The 19,716-nt window shown below is 62.5% G+C and overlaps 1 protein-coding gene across 1 annotated transcript; it reads left to right on the forward strand.

The window, feature by feature from the left end:
* Nucleotides 1-6,971: 6,971 nt before the first annotated feature.
* Nucleotides 6,972-16,440, forward strand: NPTX1 (neuronal pentraxin 1). The gene is made up of 5 exons (XM_026483939.4): nucleotides 6,972-7,439; nucleotides 7,725-7,932; nucleotides 9,960-10,204; nucleotides 11,400-11,579; nucleotides 12,325-16,440. The coding sequence occupies exons 1-5, from the start codon at nucleotides 6,996-6,998 to the stop codon at nucleotides 12,544-12,546; spliced, it is 1,299 nt and encodes a 432-aa protein (XP_026339724.1). The 5' UTR covers nucleotides 6,972-6,995; the 3' UTR covers nucleotides 12,547-16,440.
* The last annotated feature ends 3,276 nt before the right edge of the window (nucleotides 16,441-19,716 follow it).

The raw sequence follows: 19,716 nt of genomic DNA on the forward strand, positions 1-19,716 counted from the left end.
TGGGTCCTACAGCTGGTAAATAGTGGGGCCGATGCAGGGATGGGGGGGGCCAAGTTCGCATGAGGAGCCCCTTCCCTCCCTACATGGCTCACCCTGTACCCTTATCGTCATTGCTGTGCAGGGTGGGGGATTGGCCCAGAAAGCTGAAATCCTGCCCCGCTGAGCTGTAGGTCTTTTAATGTCCATGCTTCAGGCCCAGCCAGAAACCGTCTTAGAGGGATCTTAATACAGCCACTGGTCATAGATGCCAATGTTTTAGGAAAAGTGCATGAAATTAAAACTTAAAACCAAGAAAATTCCAACCACCAAAGCTGGAAAGCTCTTGGGTCTCTGCTGCCTGGGAGAGCTCCCTGCGACGCGTAGTACATACTGGAAGAATGTCCACCGAATGGCGAGTGAGTGAATGGAAACTCAGAAGGCCAGGTCTTCTGCTGTTGAAATTCATGGTGCTGCTTGGCCGAGGCATTAAAGCAGGTAAAATAAAAACAAGAATCCCACCTACCGCCCGCTGGAAGGCTCCTTCTTCCACTGCACGGAGGAAGGTACGTGACAGCGTCTTGTCTGGCACAGTCTTAGAAGGCGATGACTCGTGGAGTCTCCTCCATGCACGGAAGGTGCACAAGGGGCCCCCGCCTCAGCCCCCCAGCCCGAGCCCCGGGCACCCGGCACCCGGCAGCCTGCAGCCCCTGCCCCCCCCCCCCGAGCTCGTGGGTGGCAGCCGGTCCCCAGGGCAGGGAGCTCCTGCTCTAGGGAAAGGAGCCCCCACTCCTCCCCCCGAGCCTGAGTGATGCCTCGGAGCATGGGCCTTCCGACAACTGTAATCCCCTGGCAGTACACGCCATTTGTATGCTGGAACACCTTCATGCCTCCCCACATTTTATGTTTCCTATGGCCTCTCCTGATGGCTGGCAGATGGTGAACTTGACGTGCGAGGACACATCGGGCTAGCAGCCCCGGCCCCCATCGCACCAGCCAGATGCCGCCGCTTGAAGGAGCACACCACATTCCTGCACCGGGTGTCGGCTGGGTGGGGGCTCCAGGGCCATCCCAGAACCGCCTTCCGCAGTTCCTGGCCCTCGGAGGGAGACGGCAGCGGCGGGAAGCACTTTGATGCCACAGACCGCCACATAAGTGGCTGAGAGCACCCATGCCTGGTCTCCTCCGTGTCCTTACACGCGGAGTTCAGAAATCCTGACCGAAGGGTCCCTGGATTACTGGGCCGGGCGCTCTCCTCCGTCCCCTCCCTGGGTGATCTCCCTACCATCCTGCGGGTGCTGACGACCTCGGCTGAGCTGGAGACCAGGCCCCTCGTAGACTCCACAGAAAAGCCCCCGAAGTGCTGGCGTCCGGGACAAGCACCCGGCTTCGTTGCTGCCCTCTCCTCCTGGCTGGCGGAGACGTGCCCCTGTAGGCACCGATGGTGTCCCCCTCCCTCTAGTCCCCCGGCCCAGGAGCAGCGCTGCACCTCCACCATCCCCCGCCCGCCCCACCAGGGAAGAGCCAGGACTCGTGCGAGCTCCCTCCCTCCATTAGGTCTCCAACGACCCTCACCGCCCTCCCCCCCAGTCCTGACAATCTAATCCCCTAACCTGTTCTCAAATCCATCTTTCTCTCCCCGCTGCTCCCGTAACCTTGGTGCCATCCCTCACCACTGCCAGCAGCAGCCTCCCAGCCAGCCCTCCTCTGCAGGCCTTGCTCCCCTCAAGTCTGCCCCCCAAGGGAGGGGTCCCAGGTGGGACCTCGTACACGCAGGGCTACAGCTGGGCCACCCTGCCCACAGGAGGAAATCCTGGCCCCCAGCTGGCTTGCAAGCCCTTCACCCTTGCCACCCACACCTCCTCCAGCCCCCTGCTTTGCACTTTTCTCTTCTAAGATGAAGGGCGTCCCCTCCCTCCAGGGCATGCCGCCATCGCCCCCAGCACGGGCCATGCCAGCCTCACCCCTCTCTGGTGTCACCTCCTCTGGAAGCCCTCCTGACTGCTGAACCCCATTCCACCCAGCTGCCCTGGCTTGGGTCTCTTGTCCCCATGGCACTCACCTGCCACCCTGAAGTGTATTTGTACCCGTGTGGCCCGGGAGATGGCCAGAGTGCTCTCTGGGATGGAGAACACTGCTTCATTCCTCTCTAGCCCCAGCACCCCGCCTGCCCCTCAGTCGATGCTCTGGAAATATTTGCTGAACTGAGAGCAAACTTGATGAATATTTACACTGTACTACATGCCCACGATTCTGCCTGGCACCAGAAACTCCTGCTTGGAGAACAGTGAGACGAGTCTTCCCTAGAAGGGCTCACGTTCGTGTCTGTAAAACTCCCACTTATTGGGGTCCGCACCTGTTGGCCACCCCTGCCCCCGTGTCGGGCTCCAGGGGAGGGCAGAGCAGGGAGGGAGACCACCCAGAGCTTTGTTCCCTGCGAGCCTGGGCCAGCCCGCAGGAGGGAAGGGCTGGCTGCGGGGAAACCCCTGCTGGAAACAAGGGGTCTGGGGGTCTGGGGGTCTGCAGGGGCCCCGCTGGCCTGGCCTAATGTCCTCCGTCTGTGACCGGGGAGGCCCTGCCATGGCTGCTGCGGGTTTAGCTGTGTCTGCCCAATGGGTGTGAAACTGTAACCCCTGTGGAGAAGCGGGTCCGCATCTCCTCCGAGGGTGGCAGGCCGGGAGCCCCCAGCCGGGGTTCTGTGGGCCTGGCCCGATGTGTGTGGGCAAGATGGGCTTCCATCCCTGCTCGTGCGGCCTCTCTGCCACCAGTCTCATCTGTCAGAGAGCTCCTGCCCTTGCCGGCCGGGGCTCCCGCGCTCAGGGCAGAGAGAGCAGGGCTGGGAGTGCCAAGGCCTCGGCTTGCCCCTCGGCTCTGCCTCCACTGGACGTGTGTGTGGTCTCGGGCTTCTCCGGGCCTCCCTTGGTTTCCTCATCTGTCGGGGGAGGACGGTTGCCCTGCCATCCCTTATAGGGAAGTGAAGGAATGTGGACAGGGGGCTTTGCAAAGGGACCCTTTCTTGTTTATAAGGTAGGGTTATTATTGCACAGGTGGCCAAGAAGAGGGCGGAAGAGACCGCTCGGGGAGGGCCCCTCCCCCCGCAGAGCTGGGCAGCAGGGACCTGCCCCCTGTCACACCTGAGTGGGTAGGTGGGTCTGTCAGCAAAGCCACTCCACGGAGGCCCCCCGGGGCTTGCTGCTGTCAGAGCTGCCCTATGCCCTATGCCCACCCCTCAGCCCAGAATCATCTCAGGGGGCAAAGAGGGGGCCACATGGCCTGGCTCTGTTCTGAGGGTCCGGCTGCCAGAGGTCCTGTTGATCCCCACCTGGTGGCAGCCAGAAGCCCATCTCTTCTGCTCCGGGGGCAAGCTGTGGGTGCTACGCATCCCTACACGCACGTGGGTTGTGTAACCACAAACAGAAAGGTGCACACATCACATCTGGACAGCCGACTGCACTGTCAACAAAGTAAGCATCTCCGCGAGCAGCACCCAGATCAAGAAACAGACCGTGGCCAGCATCGTACGGGCTGTTGAAAACACAGAAACAAAACCAAAACACAACTTGGGAGCATGGCAGGAAGTGTCCTGCACAGGCCTGAAATGCCAGCCCCACGGTACTGCGAAGCATCCTGTCATCTGAGCTGTGATGCCAGCTCACCCCACAGGGGCCCGCGGCATGTCCTCCAGAGCAGCATGGACCCGACAGCCCACCTGTGTCCCAGAGCTGGCTCACGAGACCCCCTGCCTTCTTCTCTCCCCGGACGGGAGTCCTGCAGCTCAGCCCACTCCACCCTTCTGCTCCCCAACCTGCCCACTTTGGGGGCAGCTAGTTAAAAAGGCAAGGTGCACTGCTGGATAGACTCAGTCAAGGGGTGGGTGGGCCATGTGCCCCTGTCTGGTGTTGTCCTAGCTCCTCCCAGCACCCCCCCAGGGGCCTGCTCTTGCTTCTAGGGGAGCTTTTTGCTGTTCTACGCCAGTTCATGGCCTTGGTGTGGGGAGAGGACAGACCCGGTTATCTCCTGGGCAGAATCAGGGTCCTGGGCACAGCCCCAGGCTGGGACTCGGCCACACTTCCCACCAGCCCGCTTTGCCCTGCCTACCCTGGGAAGGCCTCTCCACCCACTTCCACCAGGGGCCTGCAGAGTTGGCTAGCACTAGCTGATTGCTCTGTGTTCAGGAGTTTGCAAGCGGCCTGTTAAACGCAGCCATCATTAACATTTAAATTACACAAACTTCTAATTAAATAAACTATATTAAGAATAAAGGTAATACTCAGAACTCATCAATTTCTAATTATTTTTTATTACGTGTTACTATTATCTATGCCTGTGAGGTTACAGGACACCTGTTGCATACTTAGGGTGGGAACACCTTGTAATCTTGGGGGACTGTCTGTCTCCAGGGCTCCCTGCCATCCCCGCCCTGTGCACCTCTGGGGTGTGACACCCAGGCCAGGCGGGAAGGACCCCCTGCAGCCCGGACCTTCCCACCAGCTAGCTGGGCAGCTTGGGGGATCCTTCTCTGAGGGTTTTTGCTTCTCCAGTCTCACAGCTCTTAGATACCTCTGAGCACTGCGGAGGAGGAGGAGGAGGACGCCGCAGACACCATCAGGTCTGAATCCTCCCCTGCCCAGGATCCTGGGCCCCAGTTAAGTGGATTGAAAGAAGGCAGAGGGATGCGGCAGCAGGGCCCTCCACCTATCTGTCGGAGCCCTGCCCTGCGTGCGCGCAGGGGTCCCGCATAGCGCCTCTGGCCGACGCAACGCTCCCGGGGTCGCCCGGGAGGAAGGGTCCGGCCCTTGACCGCCGTCTCCTCCCCTCGGAACTCCACACTTCCCTCCCGCTGCCCCAGACTGCCCCAGGGCCCCTCCTCCCCTTCTGAGGCCCGCTCCTCCACCCCCTGCGGGGCGGCGGCATGGAAGGAGCCTCCCCTCTCCTGGTGGCGAAAGCCCGGGTCCCCGTCTTGGACGTGGGTAAGCCCGGCCGGCTCAAGACGCAAGGCCCCGCGGAAGGTTCCCTCTCCGTCCGCGCAGCCTGCCCCGGGCCTGGCGGGGCTCTTCTCCCGCTCCCACGAGCCCTCTGCCGCGCGCCCTCCCTCTCCGCCCTGGACAGCCTCGCCCCCGGGGCCCCCGCCGGGGAGGTCCCCCCGAGTCGCCTTCTAGCCGGGGGAGATCCGGGAGCAAACCCGCAGGGGCGCGGGCGGCCAGCCCCCTCCCGCGGCCCGGGCGCGGAGGCGAAGAACGCTCACAGCCCCTGGGGCCGCGGGGCTCGGAACCCCGGACTGCCGCGTGCGGCCCGCGGGGTCCCTCTGGCGCCGAGAAGCGGAGGCCGAAGGACGCGCGGGCTCCGGGAAGGTTCAGGACCGAGGCGCCCAAAGAACGCCAGCCGCGGGGCGCCTGGGGGCACGGGTGGGACGCGACCGCTGAAAGGGACGGAGGAGACTGGTTTCTCGAAAAGGTCTCGATAAAGGCGGCTGCGCCTCGCACCCGCGGGGCGACAGCCCAGCCCCCGCACCCTGCAGTGGCCTGTGGGTCCCTCGGGTTGGGGACCGCCAGCGTGGCGCCCCGACTGGGGGGGGGGTCCGGGGCGTCAGCGGGGCCGCCCGGACCGCGGCTGCAGCCCAGGCTCCTGCTGTCACCTGGAGCCCGACCTCGAGATCCTGGAGCCTCAGTCTCCTGCGCTCAGAGGGACCTCGGAACTCTGACCGCCTGGGGCGCGCTAGCGGCTCGGGCCTGTCCGGAGCCCCGAACCTGGCGTCCCCACCCGGACGGGAATCTGGGAGCCGAGCCTCGCGGCGCTGCTACTCAGAAAACAGGTGCAGGGGGGAGGGGCCGGAGGGCGACTGTGAGTAAAGTGCCACCGTGTGGGGGGCTCCACACGGGCGACGACCCCGCCGATAACCAGGACCCCCTCCGCACCTGCCATGGGTGGAGAAGTGGGCCGAGCTGGGGCTCATGCAGTACAGACAGCCCAACGCGCACACGGACACAGACGGGCACGCGCGCCTCTGCGACGGGAAGGCGCTCCGGGAGCGCGGAAAGGTCGGCCAGCCAGGCCCCCTCGGAAGCGCGGCCGGCTCAGCGCCTCCCACGGGGCTGCAGGGAGCGTCCAGCCCCCGGCGGCGCCGTCTGCTCGGAATCGGGCCGGCTGCGCTGGCAGGAAAGGCTCGATCCGAGAAGTGCCCGCCCGCCCCGCCGGCTCGGGGAGGGGGGTGGTGTTGCGATTCCCCCGGGACGTAGCCGGGTCCCCAAAGCCCCGGGCCTGTGGAAGGGAGGCTGGAGAGCCAGCAACGAGGTCGTGGAGAAGTCCCTAGACCCAGGGTGTAGAGCGGCTTTTCAACCCCACACGGGCATCGAAGAACCGTGCGACAGCCCCGCGACCCCCTCTCAGGACTCAGCGGCCGTGGGAGGCTCCGCTCCCCAGCGCTCCTCACCCGGCACACGAGTGTAGACGATTTGAGTCCTTGGGGACCGGGTCCAGCCTTGAACGCTCCCGGCCTGGGCCGCGAGGGTGTTCTGTGGGGCCAAGCGGGTTGAACTGAATTCTGTCTCCCGTGCCGGCTGCGGCCTCCCACCCGCCCCCAGCCCCGTCGGAAATTTGGGGACATCATGCAGGTGGCCCATCCTATAGTCCCAGACCCTAGCCCGCCCTCCCCCCCCCCCCCCGCCGCCGCTCTCGGAGCCTTCGGGGAAGCTGTGCCGGCTCGGCGTGGGCTGGGGGGAGAGACCGGAGGAGGCGGCCCCCACGCGCGCCCGAACGACCCCCGCCAGGCGCCGCGGGCCGGGCCGCAGACAATTAAAGCGGGATTCCTCCCCCGCTGACGTCGGCAGCGCCGAGGCCCCTCCCGCGGCGGCATAAAAGGCGCGGGCTCCGCAGCGCGGGCGGCAGTGAGGGCCGGGCAGCGCGGCGGTGAGGACTGCGCGGCCGAGCAGCGCGGCGCCCAGAGCGCGGGCCGCCCGCCGAGCCCCGCCGAGCCGAGCCCCAGGAGCCGGGCCGGAGCGCCGGTCCCAGCGCCCGCAGCCATGCCGGCCCGCCGCGCCGCGCGCACCTGTGCGCTGCTCGCCCTTTGCCTCCTGGGCAGCGCGGCCCAGGATTTCGGGCCGACGCGCTTCATCTGCACCTCGGTGCCGGTGGACGCCGACATGTGCGCCGCGTCCGTGGCCGCCGGCGGCGCCGAGGAGCTCCGGAGCAACGTGCTGCAGCTCCGCGAGACCGTGCTGCAGCAGAAGGAGACCATCCTGAGCCAGAAAGAGACCATTCGCGAGCTGACCACCAAGCTGGGCCGCTGCGAGAGCCAGAGCACGCTGGACGCGGGCGCCGGCGAGGCCCGGGCCGGCGGTGGCCGCAAGCAGCCCGGCTCGGGCAAGAACACCATGGGCGACCTGTCCCGGACACCGGCCGCCGAGACGCTCAGCCAACTCGGGCAAACTTTGCAGTCGCTCAAAACCCGCCTGGAGAACCTCGAGGTCCGCGCGCGCACAGCGGTTCCCCTTCCGGCTTTTGCGCCCCTCTGCCCTGCCCCACCCCCACTCCTGACCCGGCCTCACACCCCCACCCCCGCCTCGGCCGGGCGCTGATGCCCAACCGGGGCAGCCAGGAGCCTGCGGGGCCCCGCAGACGGCCACTGGCCCGAGCTCCCCGCCAGGCCGCCCCCGCATTCGCCCTGAGGGGACCGCGCCGCGGGCCTCCCGGCACGGTCCCCGCTCCTCGCGTAACGGTGTGGTTTCCCCCCCGCCCTTGCACCCCCGCAGCAGTACAGCCGGCTTAATTCCTCCAGCCAGACCAACAGCCTCAAGGATCTGCTGCAGAGCAAGATCGATGACCTGGAGAGGCAGGTGCTGTCTCGGGTGAACACTCTGGAGGAGGGCAAGGGTGGCCCCAAGAACGACACGGAGGAGAGGGTCAAGATCGAGAGCGCCCTAACCTCCCTGCACCAGCGGATCAGCGAGCTGGAGAAAGGTAACGGTCTGGGGGAGTCGGGGTGGGGGGGCCGTCATGCTGCCCGCAAGGCTCCCTGGGCCAGCAGGACCCTGCCTCAGGTCCCGGCTTCCTGCACAGCTCCTCCCCAGGCTGTGAAAGCCTGAAGCTCCAACACCCCTCCAGCCCCTTCCCGCTTCCTGAATCCCTGCCCTGGGTTTCGGGTTTCCAGTCGGTGTTCCTGATAAGGCTGTGGCCCCCTGGACTGGGGACATATGGAGGGAGGGGAAGCAGATCGAGGAAGGGATTGATTGGTGTCGGCTGCGCCCTCCCTACACACACGCACACACTGGAAGGATTTTTCCAAGTCTGATTTGTTTCATCTTCAGTAAGTTCGCGCTGTGGCTGTGGCGCTCCCAAGCCCTCCCTGGTAGGAAAGACTGGCTCTAGCCGGTCCCCACCCCAGCAGGGAATGGGGTGCGGGCTGGGGATCGTTTTCTCCCACCTCCATCGCACCCCTGCAGCCCTCTGGGGATCTCCGGTTTCCCCCCTTCAGGTGAGCCCCTCTCCGTGGCTTTATTTTCTGAATGGCTGAAGCCCTGACACCTTGCACATTCTGTGGTTCCTGGGTCACCAACTCTGGCCAGCCCCAACTGCACCCTGGGGCTCACAGATGAGCTGGGCTCAGCCTTGAAGTCACAGAAATCAAACAAGGTTGTAAAAGTGGGGGGGGGGGTTTCCTGGGCTTGGAGCAGGGCCACGTGACCCTTCTTGGACCGCAAAATGTGCCGGATGGATTTAAACAGTGCCATCTTAAGGCTCGTTATGTAACTGAAAAACAGATCAGGGGAAGGGACGGGGGAGGGGAGGGGGGAGGGAAGGAGGGGAGATTGGGGGGAATGAAAAACAGCCCCTAGAGAGGCCAGGGGCTGGATCTGCTCCAAGGTGTGTGTTGGGGGGGGGCGGGAACACAAGCCTAGGATGGTTGGGGGGGCACTGAGGGGGCTAGCCCTGCTGTTCCCTGATACCTGAATGGATGGAGGGTTGTTGGCCCAGCAGGATGCCTTCTAGAAATAATTCTTGGCCTGGGGGCCTGTTTCCTTGTGGACTCCCTGGCAAGCCCCAGCACACCCAGGAGCTGGCAGGTGTGCGTCTTCCTGGCTCAGGGCCCCGTGCCTGTGCCCACTGCCGGCTTGGAATGTTTTGCCTGGAGTCAGTCACACCATACCCAGGGCCACAGCTACAGTGCGTGTGTGGGTTGGGAGGGGGCAGACAAGCGTTCCCTGAGACATCACTGGCAGGCAGGGAGCTGGTGGCTGTTGTGTAAAGGGAGGCTGTCAGGCCAGGAGCCTGATTTTTCAGGAAACACGGCAAGTTCGCCCTGAGAATGAGTGGCCAGTCCTCAAAGCAGTCACCTGGGGGGCCCTGGCTCCCTGCTGTCCTGCCCTCTCAGCAGGGCTCCAGGCAGGGTTGCTAGAAGAGCCTCTCTCCTGTGGGGTAGATAGGATTCTGGAAATAGCCAGAGTCCTCAGGGCTCGTTGATTGGATCAGAAGGGCGGCCAGGGACTGCAGCATGTCCCGGTCTCAAGGGGAGTGTGCTGGACACCAGGGGCCTGCTTGTCTCGGGTGGGGTTCCAAGAGAAATATTTGTGAACGGCCGAAGGGGCTGCTCCGGGGGGCAGCCGGCCTCTTTCAGGCCAGAGGAGACCTCCTCCCTCTGTGGCCACACCACCAAGGGCCGGTTTTTCTGGTGTGCGCTGACCCATTCCCTGCCCATGGCCACCATGGTCCCCCCACCCCCACCCCAGCCTCCCCGGGGGGGGGCAGGATATGGGAGCCTGAGCAGCAAGCGCAGAGATCTTGGGTCAGCTCTTTTGTTCTGGCTCTGTGCCCTAGGGCAGGGCAAAGCACTTGACCCCGCAGGGCCTCGCTGGGCAGCTGTAGAATGGAGAAGAGTCTGCTCCTGGCTTCCCAGAGCTGGGGGGGGGGGGAGGGGAGCACGGCGTGGGTTTCCAACAGGACCAGTGCCTCGAGGTGCAGATGACGGGACTGTGTCCTGTCCTTTCCAGGTCAGAAGGACAACCGCCCCGGAGACAAGTTCCAGCTCACGTTCCCGCTGCGGACCAACTACATGTACGCCAAGGTGAAGAAGAGCCTGCCCGAGATGTACGCCTTCTCCGTGTGCATGTGGCTCAAGTCCAGCGCGGCCCCCGGGGTGGGCACGCCCTTCTCCTACGCCGTGCCGGGCCAGGCCAACGAGCTGGTCCTCATCGAGTGGGGCAACAATCCCATGGAAATCCTCATCAACGACAAGGTAACGCCCCCAGCCGTCTGGACTCGCAGGACAGCAGAGCGAGCGCCCCAGGCCCCCGCCCCCCGCTGCCGGGGCAGGTCTGCAGCCGGGCCCCCACAGCAGGGCCCATCGGACCGGGGAAGCAAAGGGGAGGAGGGGCGCCCGCACCCACACTCCCTGAACAGCGTGAAGCTGGAACTTTCCCAGACAGAGGCCTCCCGGGGTGGGGGGTGGCATAGGCTGACCCAGGGGGTCCTGCCTCCCTCCCATCGAACGCCGGCTCCTCCTCCCCCAGCTCGCCTCAGAACCGGCTTTGCTCCTTGTATGGGGAGGACCGCAGATGCTCTGGGGTGGTGAAGCTACCCCTAGAGATTCTTCCAGAGTCCAAATCTATCCTGTTCAACCCCTCAGCCCTGGGAGGAGCCCTTGGAGGGTGGGCCTTTCCCCTCCGGGGAGCCTTCTCCGAAGCGGTGAATGGGCTGCCAGCCCTCAGGCTCCCTGGTCTCTGTGGCAGCACTGGTAGGAAACAGCTCAATCCCAGGCTGCGGATTCGAATCCCGGACCCTGCGTTGCCGCCTTGACCAGCAAGGGTGTTTCCTTGCTGGGCCCCACGTCCCCAGGTTAAAGGGTGTGCGGGTCATTTTGTCTGCCGCACCATCGCCCCCTGGAATGCTAGCGGGGGGCATCCCAGGCCGGAGGCTGGCCTGAGCTTTAGAAGACCTGGCGTCTCAGGCTGTACAGAGGCTGGGCGGGTATAGACCCTGAAGATCTGGCAGTTTCGTGTTGGCGGAGAGCAGAGAGGCGCAGGCCGCAGCAGCGAGCTGAGACCCCAGCAGTGGGACCCCCCCGCCAGGGCTGGTTTTGTAGACCAGCAGGGAAGAAGGAGGGTGAGGAGGGGTGAGGCCACTGTGCGTTCAGATCGATCGCAGGGGCCCCCTGACAAGTCGTCACATGTCCTGTGGGACTCCATGATGCGTCGACGGATGGGGCTGGCGGACGGTAAGGTCGCGGGGGCAGGTGCTGAGAGAATTCGGTAATGGCTCTTGGTATTTATTTTAAACGTCGTGATAGGAAGAGTAACGGTTAACGCGGTGAGTAGTGACAATCACCGACCCTCCGTTGTGCCCCTACACCCATCATGCCGTGTGTGTCCTCCCACCGACCCTCCGTTGTGCCCCTACACCCATCATGCCGTGTGTGTCCTCCTGCTTGCCAGGTGGCCAAGCTGCCCTTTGTGATCAACGACGGCCAGTGGCACCATATCTGTATCACCTGGACCACCCGGGACGGGGTCTGGGAAGCCTACCAGGATGGCACCCAGGGTGGCAATGGCGAGAACCTGGCACCCTATCACCCCATCAAGCCGCAGGGGGTGCTGGTGCTGGGCCAGGAGCAGGTACTGGCCTGGGGCGGGGGTGCTGGCTGCAGGGGGAGGAGAGCCAGGGTGGGTGACCAGGGTAAAGGGGGAGCAAGGGGGGAGTGGGAGGGAGAGGGAGCTGGCTCCCCCCATTCCCAGAAGGAGCCAAAGGGAGCACGTGACGCAGCAGTTTGGGCCAAGTCCCTGCCCTGGGAGGGCTTCTCCAGAAGTATAGGAGAGTGGGCTTTGCTGTCAGTGCTCTGGTGGCTGCAACGACCCTTTCTTTGGCACAGGAAGGCCAGTCTGCCCTTAGCGACGCGTAATTTATTTCCTGAAAGTGGTTTGTCTCCCATTGGGCATCCAGAGGGAAGCGCAGGAGGGAGGGTCCCAGGCCTTCTGTTCCCATTGGGCTCGGCAAAGAGTGACGTCTGAGCCCGTCTAGGCAGGGAGAGCAGCAGCGGCTGGCCCGAGGCCCTGCGTCCGTGGTGCCGCATGGCCCTGCTGACCCCCTCACTGGCCGAGGGACAGGCCACAGTCGGGCAGAGTCCAGGTGTCCCCGGGAGACGCTCTGCATCCAGTACAGAGGTGGCCAGTAGTGTCCCTTCTCCTGGGCTCCCCGTGGGAGGGGGGCCAGTGCAAAGCTGAAGACCCAGAGACAGGACACGAAACGGTGCTTCGAGGTAGATGTGAGGGCCCCTGATGGGGGAGACACGGACACGTGCTCCCTCGAGAGACCCCCACCCCTACAGCCCCCTCCACCTTCACCCTCTGCTTTCCTCTGAAGGACACCCTGGGCGGCGGGTTCGACGCCACGCAAGCGTTCGTGGGCGAGCTAGCCCACTTCAACATCTGGGACCGCAAGCTGACCCCTGGGGAGGTGTACAACCTGGCCACCTGCAGCACCAAGGCCCTTTCTGGGAACGTCATCGCCTGGGCCGAGTCCCACATCGAGATCTACGGGGGAGCCACCAAGTGGACATTCGAAGCCTGTCGCCAGATCAACTGAGGCTCCTGCCGGCCGAGCCCCTGCCCTCGGGCCGGCCCGCCCGCCTCCCCCCTGCTTGTGCGGTGATGACCCTCTTGTGTCTTCTTCTCTCCCTCTCCCCAGGAGTGACTCAAGGCCCTCACCCGTGCACGCGCACGCACACGCACACGGCCTGGTTCGCCCTCGTGCCCGGGAGGAGGCCCCGCTCCCCCCGAGGAGCCCGCGTTGGGTCTCAGGCTGCCCCGCTCGCGCTCGCAGGCGGCTGCGACATGGGGCCGAGCAGATGTAGGTGAGGATGTGTGTGGGGGCGAGTGTGTGTCTCTGGGGGGAGGTGCTTTCTTTCAGAATGAGCTGTCTCCTTTCTTCTTCCTCCGTGGTGTCGGGAAATCTCGCGACTGGTCGAATATCTGTACTTGCCAACTGTGGGAGCTGCCCGCGGGCCTCGGGGCTGCGCGGCTTCCTCTGCACGCACGTCTGTCTTTGCACACCGTTTCCAGAGCCACCTCTCTCTCTACCGCGAAAATAAATGTCTTGTAGCGGTTGGTCCGAGGCCGGGGGGCCTCTCCACAGAGAACTTCTCTTTCGTAGTAGGAGCGGGTTCTCTCCGCCTGTGCCCCGGGATGGCACCTCGTGCTCTCGGGCAGTGAGGCGGGGAGAGGCTACCAAGGGGCGGGGGCGGCCTCAGGAAGCGGGCAGTCCCCGCCCAGTGCCCAGGCAGCTCCGCTCGGGTGGCATCTGACGGTGGCGCTGGACTTGCCCGCCCAGCTCTCTGGCTCTGGCCCAGGACCAGGTCTGTGGCCTGCAGTCTTGCGCCCTTTCGGGGGTGGGATCCGTTCCTCCCCCTCGTCTGCCAGCTGGTGCCCCGAGAGGGGGTGTGCCCCCCACAGCCCAGGAAGCCAGCCTTTCCTGGCGCCACCCCTTCCGCCTCTGGCAGTGGGAGACCACAGGTACCCACGGATCAGCTCAACAGGGGACCTTTTAGACAAGGAAACCCACGTTCTGATTAAGAACCAGCCAGTTAGGGCCAGTGACACTGGAACCAGACCAGTGGATGAGAAGGTCTGAGCTAATTTTGACAGCCGTATCCCTCCCACGCTCCCAGGCCCAGGTCAGCTGGCCCGGTGAGTCCTCCACAGGGGCCTCCGGCAGCCTCCCATGTGGAGCCCAGCCCGGCCAGCACTGGGGCCTGAAACCCACTCCCCCTTCTTTACAGGGCTCCAGTCCTGTAGCAGCCCCTAGCCTGTCACCAGCTGGTGACCCCAAGACACGACCAGTGTCCAGGACCTAGAACTTTATTTTCCCCCATGAAAAGCACCCATACACACTTCCTTCTAGTCCTTCCGAGGCGGGGGGAATGTGTGTGCGTGCACACGCGTGCGTTTCTGTGTGTGCATGTGTGTCGAGAGAGAGAGAGAGAGAGAGGAAGAGCGCGAAGACGGACCGTGCCCCAGCTGGGCTCCCTGCTCTGTCGTGCCATCTGGGGGTCACACGCCTGGAGGGCACCCTGGACTCTGCCACCAGGAGTCTAATTAGCAAAAGGCTGGCAAGTCTTTCTAGAACTTCTCCCGCGCCGCCTGCTCACCTGCAGCTGCAGACGTTTCTTCGGGAGGAACAGGGGTCCCCGTCTTCCGTTCCTCCCGGGGCGCCTGTCTCCTCACTCGCGGGTCCCTGTCGCGTCGGAAACCTAGCGCATCCGTGTGCGTCTGTGTTGGTGTCTCTGTGTTCGTGTTTGCGTGGGTGTCTGCACAGGACCCGGTCACCGTTCTGTGACGCATCGCTCTTGCTCAGAGGGTGCGGTCCGGGCTCCGCACTGTGTGTTGTGGTTCAACAGTGGCTTTTTCTGAGACCCTTGTGCTTCGTCAGAGCCCGTCGAGTTGTGGCATCTTTGGATCTGCAGGGATCTTCTCTGTTTGCATGTCCCTCGGGGTGGCGCGTCCCTTGCTCCCTTGGTCTGATGTGTGTCCCCTGCCTGCATGGACTTCTGGTTCTGTGTCGTGTGCCCAGTGCCACCCATTGTCTTGTGACCATCCGCGTAGCTACCGAAAATGGCTGGATAAGCGAGCCACGGGTGTCGGGGGAGGTCAAGAGAGGGATCGGTTTCCCTCTCCCTCCTCCCTACTCCCCAAACACACCAAGAAGTATTTTTCACACGTAGGTTGACAAGGAGCCTAAACAAAGCCCGTGATTGGGACGGAGCGAGAGCTTGGAATCACCCCTCTAGACCAGGTCGGCCCCACCCCTCACTTCAGCCCCCTCGCGGCGGTTGCTTAGGCGAGGCCCAGCGGGGGCTGGGTGCTCTCCTGCCAGCACCCCCACCAGCCCCTTCCGATCTAGCGGACCGCAGACCACCCTCCGCCCTGCGGGTGAGGTGGGAGCTGTCCGTTCAGGACCACAAGCCATCCTCTGCCCTAGCTAGAGACGGGCAGAGCACACCCCAGACGCGTGTACCTACGTCCCTTTGGCCTCCTGCCCTGTCCACCTTCCTGGCCCTCCCCCGAAGCCCCCGCGGTGCCAGGGACAGAAGCTGACATTTGGCTCCCTCCCCGCCCCTAGCTGGAGCCTGTGCCAAGCCCCTCGACTCCCTCACTGTGTTAACACTTGGCACTTTGCCGGCCCCAAGAAAGGTCAATGACACAGCCACAAATCTAGTCCGCGTAGTCTCCCATCTCCTCCTTAATCTGATCGGCGCTCCCTCTTGCACTGAATAACACATGCCTATCTCAGGTAAGCCATTTTATAAAATAAGAAGATACACAGCACTGCCCAGGCGGTGTTAGCTCTTGCCGAGCTGGTGTCCCACAGCTCCCTGGGTGTCCAAGGTGGGGGAGCTGCCGACAGAGGCTCTCCGGGCCCTCGGGGCTTAAATCCCACTGGAATCGTAAGCCTTCTTGCTTTTGATAACACAGTATTATTTCTCTTACTGTAGAAGAAAAAGTTTATTACCAAACAAGAGTATTTTTATGAAAGAAAAGGACAAACCTATAAAATTAACTCAATCTATATCTCCCTGGAAAATACTTTCAGGCTCCACCAAAACGTAGGACTGAAAGCGTGTATTTTGGAAGAAAGAGATACATTTTGTATGCTTTCTTTTCCTTTTGTAGATTCCCAGTTTATTTTCTAAGACTGCAAAGATCACTTTGTCACCAGCCCTGGGACCTGAGACCAAGGGGGTGTCTTGTGGGCAGTGAAGAGGGGGGAGAGGCTGGCGTGAGGCTCAGTCATTCCAATGAGCTCCAAAGAGGGGCCGCCTGCACTCAAAGGTGTTGGGGACCAGGATGTGAATTGGCCATTTATGGTGGACCCTTTGCGTCGGAGCTGACTTAAGTCGAGGACTTGATCAGTTCCAATCCTGGTAGAAAAAACTAGGGTTCCGTGTTGTTAACACGAAGAGGATAGTATCCTTTATAATCTCATGGCAACCAAAATGTGGCTTGACACAGCCATGGTTTCATCTTGTAAAACACAGTGTGTCAATCTGTTCAACTAATGATGGGAAATGTGTCACTTCCATGCACGGTGGTCTTAAGTGCAATTTGTTGAAGGGGAACAAGGCATTGAGGAGGAAGAAAAAAAAGCCCAATACTTAGAGTCCCAATTTTGTCTTATTTGCCAAAAAAGAAAAAAAAATCCAACAAAGCAACCCCCTCTGGTTGATGTTGTTATCATGTATATATTGTATAATATGGAAGAGAATCGATGTATCTTACTTTTTCATTATTTGCTAACCAAAGCTGTACATTTTTCATATGATCTGCAGCCTTTTGGTATCAAATGGGTCAAAACCATGGGACCTGCCACCTCCCATCAGCAATTCTGGAAATGCACTATTTCTACTGGTATTGCTTTTTTTTTCATTTTCTTGCTGAAACGACATGAATTGTTGAGTTTATTTTTACACAGTAAAGAGTGAAGAAAGACGGTGGTCTGTGTGGAGTGTCTCTTTCTCAAGCTTGCCAGTGCCACCCCGACCTGCCTTGTGGGGAGGGAGCACCCAGAGACCCCCACCTGCAGGGCCGTGCAAGCCTCGTGTTTGCGCGGCACTGTGCCCTCTGCAGTCCCATAGCCCTCTTCACTGACACTGGGACACGGTGGGGGGCTCCCCAGTTCACAGGTGCTGCTGACACGGAGGCAGAGAGAGGGGAAGGGACACCCCGGCTGGGTGAGGCCACACTGGGCTTGGGTGCAGAGTAACCCGCTCTTCCCTGGCTCCCTGCAGTTCTGCTCCCTTCTGGGCCGACGCACTGCCCCAGTGCGCAGCCAGGCAGGGCCCCAGGCCGCCTAGCCTTGTTCTTCCCAAACAACCCTGCTCTGTTCTTTGCCATGTCACCTCCGACTGGGTCGTGGCCAACGTCTGGTCACCTTCCCTCTTCTGGGGTTCCCAGGCCCCTTCCCTGCACTCGAGTATGAGCATCCCCAGGTCCACATAACCAGGAGAATTGGAGATACGGGAACCCTGAGCGCTGGCCAGAGCTTCCCTGCCCCTCGTGAGCCAAGCTAGACTCTGGATGGACCTACAGCTTGTGAGCTGCTCCAAGGGACAAAGTGACCAAGAGCCAAAATAGCCCACCTGGCTGATGGGTCTCCCCACAGCTCAACACCCCCCACCCCCAGCCAGCGGCTTCGCAGGAGGGATGAATCCCTCGTGTGCGCGAGCCGCCTGTTGCCCAGTATGGTTCGGAGGGAGAAGGTTGGGCCTCAGCAGGGCAGGCGGGCAGGCAGTTCTCCCTGCTGCCCCTGCGGGAGGAGCCTGTGTCCTCCAGAGCGGCCTCTGGCGGGTGGCATCCACCTGCGGGCAGCACATGTGGCCCCTGTGGCCCAGCCCGGCCGTGTGCCCAATTCCGGCAGCCGCAGCGCACGGGCCACCTCTGCCTCCCCCTCAGGAAAGCGTGGGGCTATGCCTGTGATAACTGAAGTTTCTAATCTCCATGAAGAGCTCATTCAAAAACTCGGGTGTTTTAAATATCCTTAGAAACAAATTTCTTTCTGCACTTCTCACCCCTGATTCTGGCACACGAGTGAACAACACAGGGGCCTCAGAACTGAACACAACTGCTCAGGAGGCCGCCAGGCCCGGCCGAGAGCTGGGACGCCGGCTGAGGCCGCCAAGCTAGACAAGTCTTGGAAGTCAGTGATTCCAGCAGCCTGTCAGATGCCTGCAACTGTTCTCGGCTTGCACACTTCTAGTGATGGGGAGCTCACTATCCCATGGAGACGGACTGTCCCGCTTTCAGACGGCTGCCTCAGGGAGTGTTCTTCCATCTTTCTGTCTGTTGTCTTTCTTGTATATTGTGCTCAGTTCCTTAGACGAAGCTGCACGGGAAGGCAGCCGCGTGGGCCCTGAGTCCTCACCACCCCTCAGCCACCACACCGCACAGGGCAAGGGGCGACCTGTCTGATTTGTGGCCTTGTCGGTTAACCCCGCCCTCGAGGAGGGAAAATCACTATATCCAGGGCCTGTGGGATGTCTGGGCTGGGAGAGCCTTGAGGGTCAACTAGTTCAACCCCTCCGCTTTCCCGATGAGGGGCTCGAGGCCCAGAGAGGCTGGGTTCGAAGTCACACAGCTCGTGTGTGCCAGGCTGGAATCAGAACTCAGGACTCCTGCCTCCCAGCCCAGCGCTCTCCCGGTCTGCCTCCCGCCGTGGTCCTCACCTGTAACATGTGGCTAACAGCCCCACCTGGCAGGCTTGTGAAGAGGGGACGAGCAGGTGTGCTCAGGGCCGGCCACAGAGCGGTAAACATGGGGGCTGGGCCCTCCCCTCCTCTTTCTGCATCACCAAGACCCCTCCTCCAGAGACCACTCGAGAGGGCTGGCCCTGCCCCTCACAGCCCCACAGGGCCTTTCCACGGACCATCCCCTCCTGGGGCCCTAAATACTCAAGGGGAGCTAGGAAATGCTGCCCAGGTTGGGGGGTGTGGTCTTCTCGAGGCTGGGCCGTGGGACATCTCGGCTGCAGCCCCGGGGTCTGGCAACTCTGAGGGACTGTGGTCAGCGTCAGGTGTCTCAGAAGGCCTTGGAGGCCAGACGTCAGCTCCTGGTGACTCCCGAGGGCTGCTTCCCCCCAGCACCACCCCCACCACCCAGGACCCCCGAGGCCCAGCCTGCATGGCTGACCTGCTCTGGGGGTGGTCAAACTCCCTCCCTTGATGCCCCTGCGAGGGGCATCAGAGAAGCATCGACCAACCCGTGGGGGCTCCGGGGCGTGACATGAAGTAACCCCTGCAAGTACAAGATCTGTTATTTCACCTTAAGTCCTGCGTTTCACCTTCAACTGCAAAGCAGATCTGCACCCTCCCCCCATCAGATTCCCCCCGCGTCCGTGTCCGGGTCCCCGCTCCAGGAGGCGGGCCCCTACGTCCCCCTGGCATAGAAAGACAGGGTAAGGCCAGAGGGTCTCTGCAGGCCCTTTGAGCTCCCCCTGGGGCTAAGAGCCGGTCTCCCCAGTCCTTGAGTACCAGTGCAGTCCCCCTGCTCTGAGCCCCTGCTCACATGGCCCCTTGGCCCCTGCCTCCCCATCAGTCCCACGGCCCTGGGACCTGCCCTCATCAGACCTTTCCACAAGGTTGGCTGTCCTCTCAGTGTCCATGTTGTCCTTCCTCAAATCCTCAGGCCAGACCCCTGCTCTCTCAACCACACATGAGTTCGCATTTCTGATCATTGGTAGTGGACCCGGGTCACGGTTTCTCCCCGGAACTTTCTTAGCCACCACGGAAATCAGGGTGCACAGAAGTCCCCACGGTGGGGCCCGCACCTCGGAGGTTCGGAGCACAGAGCCCTTTGCTGGGACCCAGTCACCCACCCTTTATGAGCTGGGCCTCCCGGCACAGACAACATGAACCGCAGCGGTCTCCCTTTTGGGAAGGGTGCAGGGCACGGGGGCAGACAAGGGTGCAAGGCAGTGAAAAGCCACAATTCATTCATTTCTTCACGAAGGACACATTTCCTGAGCACGGACCACAAGCAGGCTCCTGGGCTGGGCGCCCGGCTGGTGGTCTGCTGGGCAGGGGAGGGGCGGTCTCCGGAGGGTTGCTGGCCAGCTCCCATGGCAGGGGAGGGCGGGGGAGGGTGGGGGAGGGCCGGGAGGGCTGGCGTGAGTTTGCAGGCTTGCACGCCTGTAAGACATTGCCAAGGAAGCCGTCTGTGCCCTGTTTGATTTCTGTGCTTCTCAATTCAGGCCAAGGTGGGGGGC

The sequence above is a fragment of the Ursus arctos genome, unplaced genomic scaffold, assembly GCF_023065955.2.
Source record: "Ursus arctos isolate Adak ecotype North America unplaced genomic scaffold, UrsArc2.0 scaffold_24, whole genome shotgun sequence".
Taxonomy (NCBI): domain Eukaryota; kingdom Metazoa; phylum Chordata; class Mammalia; order Carnivora; family Ursidae; genus Ursus; species Ursus arctos.